We start from the raw sequence: 8619 nt of genomic DNA, 5'->3' as shown, positions 1-8619 counted from the left end.
GATTTTTATATGTAGATCTTAACTAAAGCATGTCGTGTGTAAATCATGGGATCCCTTTATTTTTATGAGGTCAGCCCTTAAGCAACTTAGCTATTGATCTGGAGAAGCTATATACGATGGCATTTCTAAAAGTTTGAGTGACACCATCTGGGAGATTAACTATGTCAGCAAGTTTTTATGGGTTAGGATCGTATATTCAACATTGCAATGAAGCAACCTCTTGAAAGGAAGTCTTCGGAATCAAGAATATCCCTGCTCCTATTTCCGTCCTTCTCTCAAATAAGAGGGTAACTCTCCTACCAGAGTGAAAGGATCTGGCTAGGATTTCAAAACACTACTGTTCTATGAGGGTGTGGAGAGAAGGTCTTGGCCCTGGTCCAGAAGCTGGTGCCTCTTTATATATATATATATATATATTTTTTTTTTTTTTCCTAAGAAGGGTCTGCCTGTTGTCCTTCTCTTCTGATACCTTTACCCATTCGAGAGATTGAGGTTAACTCTGGAAATCTCAAGTCGAGACATAACCCCAAGGACAGGGTGAAAAAGGTCTGCCTTGAAAGTACCGTTGGAGAAAATGAGTAGAGTGATCTGTGTACCTGGATTGGTTGAAAAGGGCAGGAGTCCCACGGTCTTTTGCCTGCTGTGATTCCAGCAGCTTCCATAATTTGCAGAACACGTTGATTTTTGTGGCTTTAACCATGAGATCTCTCGATGGCATAAGCTTCAGATTCAAAAAGAACCCTGATTCCTGAGTGCTTTGCTCAGACAGGCCTGTCAGCAGCCGCAGTCTGTTTCCCAGTCACCCACGGCTGCACCGCATTGTTAGAATCCCAGCGTCAGTGGGCCTTTGAAGCCTTCCTTCAACCCTCAAACAACAGCTTCTGGAGTAGCCTGCTGTCTCAGTGTGCTGCATGTGTCTTAGCCAGCACAGCTGCAATGAATCGACTTGAAATGTTGCTGGAATGACTGTGAGCCAGATGACACTGTCGAACTCGCTCTAGAAGTCAAATGTCACATCTGGAAGGCCTAGTGCTCACAGCTGGGCTAAAAGCCAGACACCAGCCCCGCCCCCTCGCTTCATTCCACATGTATTTACTGAGTTTCTGCTATGAGTCAGGGACTGCAGCTCCAGTTTATTTGACTGCCACTCTGCCTTCCAGGCTACCCATTGGTCTTCTTGATTTTGTCACCCGTTTGTCGGTTAGAGCATCTCTAGTAAGAATTCCAGGCAGTTTTCAGTCCCAGGTTTGCTGAAAGGATTGCCACCTATGCAGAATGCTCCAGCCCCCCCTAAAAATACAGACAGTGCTCCAGTAGAAAGCACTATACTTTCATAGGATGGAGTGGGAGACCCAAGGTCTAGTCCTGGCTCTACCATTGTGTTACGTTGGTCTTGGCCTCAATTTTCTCATCTGTTAAATGGGCAGAGTGGTTTGGATGGTGTCTAAAGTCTCTTGCAGCTCTGACGTTCTTAGACTGAACTGTAAGCATTCAGACGTTGTTTGGAAATTATAATTAAGCAATTTTGTGAACTGGTCTATCATGGTTGAGGAGAGTAGGGAAGATAACCCTTTCTTTTTCCCTTGGCAGAAAAAATTGGACAGTACTTTGTTCCTGTCACCATAAAGCAATTAATATTCCAAAGAACTCAAAAGATTCATACTTAAACAGCAAGTTAAAATGACTGCACTACGTTAACACACTTTTCTTCACTCTGCAAGAGTTCTAGTTTAATCTGTCACTTCCAATATTGCAGCAGCATGTTTCAGCCCATTTAGGTTAAGTAGCTACAGTGATTTTGAAAGCACTAATGATTCTTATACGGCCACTGCAAATGCCCTAGGTAGAATCTAGCCAGGGCCTGGCTCTGAAGCTGCTGGCTCTGAGGTGGGCTTAAAGGCCCCACATGTTTAGTGGTGGCAACATGCCACAGGTGGCTCATAATGAATTCAGTCATTTTCAAGCTGATCGCCAATAGGATAACGGTGACTCAGAGATTTATGGGCCCAGGAGCTCCTCCCTCTGCCACAGGGAAGACCAATCATAGCAGGTGTAAGGCCACTCCCCCACTGCTGCCTTTGTAAGGGGTGGTCTCCATGGTAACAAGGCCAGAGTGGCTCCCTTTTACCAACTGCAGAGCGCTGGGGCTACAGACCTTAAGTCATTCAAATTTGAAGTAACATATTTCCATGCATGAATTGGTGTCCTCCTTAAATCTACAGCGGACAATTATAGTATTTCCTCTCTCTTTCCCTTTGTTAGGCAACAACAGCAGAATTGATTTCTTTTGTTTGTTCGTGAAACCTCAATGCCACTCCTCATTTTTATTTAATATGGCCTTTTTTCATAATACTCCATACAAGACTAATTCCTACTCTGCAATAAACATGGATTCAGATTCAGCTAACATTTGTTGAGCATCTATTGTGCAGTAATGTAGTAGGCACTGACAAAGCACTTTACATACGTTATTTTAGTTAACTCGCAAGATATATAAATGTGGATTCAAATTTAGTGAACATCGTGGGTGCTTGGCACACATCACTCCTTGAATATTTGTCAGATAAAGGAATGAAAGAACATGAACTCACAGACCATCAAGGTCAGCATCCTGTTGAACTCTCTCATTATATAAATGGAGAAATCAAAGCCAAGATGTGGAGTGACTTATCCAAGGCCATATTCACAGCTATTTCGACTCAATTCTGTCCCAGGTGGATCCAGACCACTGTCCCCTCCAGGACACAGCACACGCTGCCTCATATGAAAGCTGGGTGTGAGCAGAGCATCACATTTCTTCTGTGTTGCCTTGCACTTGGACACATTCTTCTTACTGTTCTGCTGAATCGTAGTGTTTGAGGTCCCTCTCTGTGAATGATTCAACAGGAAACACTTTTTGAGAAATTTAAAAATACATTTATTGAAACTTAGGTTTGAAAGACTAAAGTAAAAAGGTATTAACTAGAGTAACTTGAAAGAAATCAGAAAGAATGAGGCCTGATTGGGGGTGAGGTGAGGGCAGGGATAGCAGCAGCGTGGTCGGATCACAATGGTCCACAACGTGACTTTGTCAGTAGTTTCACATGTAATCAAATACAGGGTGAATTCTTCACATCAACCAAATTCACAAAAAGTCTGAAGGGCTGAACCAGAATACCAGTTTATTAATTCATAAAGGGAAATATTCTAATAGATCAAAGTACATGTGTTGGTTGGTCAGCAACCCTCTAGAAAATTCAATACATATAGAAGCACTAATTATAATAAAAAAAATTGCTTGGTGAGCATGAAACCAGAAAAGGGGCAGTTGTTTGGCTCATTGGAATGACCTCTATCTCTGGATCTGGTGCACCCTTCTCCTCTGTGGGGAGTGTGGGGATACACCAGTTAAGGAGATATGATGCTCATGTTCTCTGATCCAGGCAACCTCTTTCTTTGCCCTGGACAATACTGGAGACACAGTGATGAATTCTTCCTTGAAGACTCTACTAGTTCTAGATTGCAAACTGACTCCTCTCTTTCTGTTTTCATTATTTCAGATGGGGGACGATACACCTGGGTTGATAACAGCTTTCTTAGTCACAATGACATGACATGTCGGTTTGCCTTCACGGACTCATCTCTAGTCAGACCTCCATAACAACACAATTGCAAGCTCTTACGGAATTATTCTGAATAGAAGGAAGGTCATTCCTTCCATTATGTGTTTGAATCACTTGAGTCTCTGAGAGGAACTCTTCCCCCAAGTTCTTAAGGCACCTTACTTCATCCCTATGTTCTGAAAAGCAAGTCCAAGACCAAACTGAAATGCCTGTGTAGGGAAAAGGGGAGAGAAGGAGAGAAAAAGAGAAAAACTGATTGGGGAATTAGGAGCTGGAGAAGATAAAGGATGCAGGAATAAGCATACGGAGAAAGAAGTCGTGTTTCTGATGAGTTTTAAACCTGTCAGCTGCTCCTGTGTTCTTCCTTTATGAGTGTGGTGCTGGCCTTGTGATGGACTACGTCAAATATCCTGGATACAGATCTAATAAATTTTGATGTTTTGGTGGGAGATGTAAGAAGGGTCTGGAACATGGAATGCCGCTAAGGAGGGAAAATCAGGAAGTTGCCCCGGTGCAGAAAAAAATGCCTGATAGGCAGAGGGAAGAACTTAACTTCACAGTTTTGTCAAGGGCTGGACCTGTAGGAAGGTCACAATTTCCTATCGCAGTATATTTCTCTAGTGATTACATTTTCTAACCTGCTTATTCTAGTAAAATATGAATTCTAGATAGACTTCTCCCCGTAAAGAGAAAAAGGAATATTCATAGAATGTGTATGTTCAAATTGAAAGAGATGAGAAAGTGATTAGATAGTAAAGGACCTTTTCCATCTTCAATCCCAAATATGTCAACCTTGGATATACATTTTTCTTTAAGTGAGCTTTGTTTTTTCTTTAATCCAGTTGACATACCTGGATACCTTGGTATATATTCCATATTTGCCTTTCACTGCACACTCTTCACCCCAGCTAATAATTCCAGTTAAGAAACTGGTGCCTTCCACTTCAGTAACATGGGGTCCCCCACTATCTCCTTGGCATGAATCTTTACCTCCCTCATGGAAGCCAGCACAGAACATGTTATTATGGATGGTGAACTTTGTGGACCGAAGGCATGTGGCTCGGTCAACAAGTGGAACTTTAAGGTGCTGAAGAATTGAAGCTGATCTTCCTCTGCTGAAGACTCTCCCCCAGCCACTCACATAGCCAGATCCAAATTTCAGGAAGATGTTCGTGTAGTCCTTGTCAGCAACGCAAATAGGTGTTACATAGCTGTTTAGCGTTAATGGTTTATCCAGTTCCAGAAGGGCAATGTCATGGTTGTATTTGTTAAGAGTTGCATTGTAGCTATGGTGAGGAATAGCGCGAATCACATTTCGCTTTTGCTCTGTATGATCGATCTCCTCAGTGTTATGTTCACCTATTGAAAATAAATTTCTTTTCAGTTATGGTCTTTCCCGTAAAGAAACACATTTTCCAAGTGTCCACCTAGCATCACTTACTTAACTGGCAGCTTCTGTTCACCCATTGAAAATAAATTTCTCTGTGGTCACAAATAGTCTTTCACATAAAGAGACAGATTTTCTAAGTATCGACTCGGCATCACTGAATTACCTGGCAGCCAAGTGTCAAAGATCTCCATCTTATATTGTTATGATTTTGATAAAATGTAATGAGGGCCAATGCATACTTTTTAGACCAAAAAGCCATTCAGGACCATCATAGAGCTGCTCCGTTCACCCATGCTGTTACAAGTCTTACATTGTTCACAGGTGTGAATGAATCTACTTGTCACGAATTATCCTAGACTTTCCCAATTTCAAGTATTTTGACCCCTTTTTTGAGCACAGATAATACATTCTTTCGGTCATTCATTCAAATATTAGCTGAGGGCCCACTGTGGGTTGTGCCAGGAACTAGAGATACAAAGATCAGTGATATGACACAGCTTTGGGAAGGCTAAGTCTGGTGGGGAAATGGCCGTATCAATAAATAATTGTACTCCATTGAGGTGAATGCTAATGAAGGTACACTAAAGAACTCTGGGCGACTTGGAGGATGGAACAAGCTGGGTGTTGAAAATATAGCCCTCCACCACTAGCCTAACTTATTTAACAATGATCTTATTAGACCTCAGTAAAGTATGCTACACCAGTCATATGGAAGATCTACTGATGCTGAAGATTACTATGCTTTTTTGTTTATTTACCTGCAACAACGGTAATTTTAACACCAGGTTCAATACAGTGGGCTGCAGTTACGACCCATTTTTCATTAATGATGGAACCTCCGCAGAATGCAGCAATTTTACCGTGCAAAAGGACCTGTGGAAACAAAATTATGAATCCTACTACATAATATTTAATCCAGAACAAAATAAGTACGTGTGCTGCTTATAGGTGTGGGCGAAAAGTTGGCTTCTAGGTGCTGGCAGAACTGGAGTGTTTCAGCTTTGAAGATGAATTAGTGTTTCTGGAGCACAATCAAAAAAACCATTTCTGTAACTGGCTTGAAAACAACGTGCAATGAGAGTCAGGGGGAGCTCTACATGAGGCGAATATGAAGGAGTGGCTTCTTTTGGTGATTTGGGGCCCTTGGATTCCTTTTCCAAGTCAGTCAGATTCTCTGATATAACAAATCACTTCACGGGGATCCAGCAGGTATGTTCAGAAACCCACTGACTTAACTCCTTGAGATCAATAGTTACTGAGTCTCCTGTCTCTGCACGAGGAAATCATGCTACAGGTCATTTGAAAAACAACTGATTTTTCCAAGAGGACTTTTCAAGCCCTTTCCAAACTAGAATCGTAAGAAATGAGACCTATGGCCTCCCTAAGTGTGATGCTTATGTCCGTCCAGGCAGTGAGGAACGGCAGGGCTCAGGCACTCCTTCCATTCGCCCCTCAGCCTGGTCGACTTCCCCGGCCTGGGTCTGGAAGCTGCCTTGATCATAAAAGCTCCACTTAGCTGTGCTTGATTTGTGGGCAAAGTGGACAAAGGTGTTTGGGCACTGCTTTGAGCCTGGGCATTATTAGACAAGAGGCCAATCCATTCCTTCATCTGTACATACCAGAGCAGATAATGAATACTTTTACCACCGCAATGTCTAGATCAACTTGGAGAATTTCACTTCCAATGTCTGCAAGGGCCTTGATCCACCTCTTCAGGAAGAAAGCTGAGAAGTGTGAACACTAGAGGGCACACTCAACATTTGGTAAACCCTTTGTGGGCGCTGACTAGCTGTTGTGAGCTGATGCCCTTTTACTAAAGCACACATAGCCCCAGGCATAAACCCGAGTGTAAACTAGGGAAAGCGAGTGGTCAACCCCTTCAGGTGGGAGTCTGAGAAGGTCCTTGGGGCATGTTCTAGTGAAGATTCTTTTTGTCCTGAATTCAATTTACTGAACACCTACTAAGTCCTAGACACTAAAGCACTAGCCTCCCACCTGGAAACTATAGAGCTGGCTCATCGCAAGCCTCTGACCCCCTTTTCCATACTCCAGCTTTCCCCCTCCTTCTAGCTGTTGCTTTTTATTTCAAAAAGTTATAAAACTATAGGAAAACTCACATAATAATATAACAAACAACAGTGTGTACCCACCACCCAGATTTAACAATCTTAATTTTTTTGAACATTTATTCATTGCTTACTATGGACTAATCATTGCGCTAAGTGTTTTATGTACGTTTAATACAACACTTCGTGGAGTGATGTTACTGTATCTGTTTATAGGTAAGCAAAATGAGGTTTACACGTGCACATTAACTCCCGTAAGGAGAGTCAGTGGTGAAGCTAGGAGGCAAACCCTCGTCTGCCTGGCCTCTGAATCTCTGCTCTTCAGCACCCAGTATTTCCCCAAGTGTGCTGAGTGGACCAACTGTAGTAGAATCATCTGGGATGTTTGTAAAATGCGGATTGAGGGCCCTACCCAGACTTAATCAGAATATTTTGTGGGTGAGAAGGGAGAAAATGAAGATCTCCGGAATATCCTTACGCATAATTAAGTTTGAGAAATCCTGCTTCAGAATTTCCAAGGCCTGGTGACCTTTATGTTTTAAAAGCGCTCACTCCAGGCCAAGCTGGCTACATAACTTGCGGGGCTCAGTGCCAAATGAAAACGTGGGGCCCCTTGTTCAAAAGCCAGGAAAAAAAAACGCCATTGAAGATACTAAAATTCAAAATTTTTTCCTTTCTTCTGTAGTCTCTCTTGCGACCTATCATGGGGTTTTGAATTTACGATTTAATGTTGCGCCCCCTCAGGCACGGGGGATATTTGCTGGGAGAGTGCAGATACTCACAGGTGCCCAGAGGCTGCACTCTGCAATTTAACATGCAAGCACAAACACCCCCTTCAGCTGCCAGGCCCCCTCTCCCATCAGCCACCATAATGAAGCCCTGCGCCCCTGCAAGGGGACGGGTGAGTCAATCGTCCCTTCCCACTGGCCACTGCAGCAATCGACGGCAGAGGGATGCTTCCCAGGGGATGGCAACTTTCATGCCAGGATGTGCTCAGTACCTGCAATGGAGGTGGGCAAGAGGCTCGCCGCCTACTATGACACATTTCTGGTCCCGATGCCATGTAGCCATGTCCCCTCCCCAAACGGCACAGAGTGCGGGCACCCAACCTCAATCCTCCCTGCACCTGTGCAGGAGGAGGTTGACACCAGTAGCTGTTGGGGATGAGGAGGGGGAGTATGCCAGTGTGTCATGGTTGGGGGGTGGCAGTGGGCATTGAGCAGGTGTGGGGAGGCGTAGGCAGGGCTGGCCAAGGCACCAGGGGACAGGGAAGTGGGAGGTCAAGAATCCATCCCTGGGAGGTGGTGAGAGGCGAGACTGCAGTCATTCGAGTTTCCAAGTCCCCAGCACATGCATGCTCCATTGTCATCAAACTTGAGTTACGACACAAATGCAAAGCATTGAACGCCAAATGTGGGACCCTTCTGAATGCAGGTTCCTGTGCAAGTGCACTGGTCACAAGCTCATGAAGCTGGCCCTGACTCCAAGTGATGTTCACAACCAAGCAAATTTGGGCAATACTGTTCTATACTGGTCCTAATGATTACAACTGAATACATCC

The 8619-nt window shown here is 43.7% G+C and overlaps 1 protein-coding gene across 1 annotated transcript in view; it reads right to left on the bottom strand.

Annotated features, from left to right (window-relative positions):
* Positions 1–2893: 2893 nt before the first annotated feature.
* The window catches only part of F9 (coagulation factor IX), a 29015-nt gene continuing 23289 nt past the window's right edge, over positions 2894–8619 (bottom strand). The window contains exons 7-8 of the mRNA XM_014855271.3: positions 5751–5865; positions 2894–4961 (exon numbers count right to left, since the gene is read on the bottom strand). Coding sequence (XP_014710757.1) covers positions 4414–4961; positions 5751–5865 — 663 coding nt within the window. The 3' untranslated portion in view covers positions 2894–4413. The remainder of the gene's footprint in view (positions 4962–5750; positions 5866–8619) is intronic.

Source organism: Equus asinus, chromosome X, assembly GCF_041296235.1.
Source record: "Equus asinus isolate D_3611 breed Donkey chromosome X, EquAss-T2T_v2, whole genome shotgun sequence".
In the NCBI taxonomy this organism is placed as follows: domain Eukaryota; kingdom Metazoa; phylum Chordata; class Mammalia; order Perissodactyla; family Equidae; genus Equus; species Equus asinus.
The sequence above is the reverse complement of the archived record's forward strand: the minus strand, read 5'-3'. Positions and strand labels throughout refer to the sequence as shown.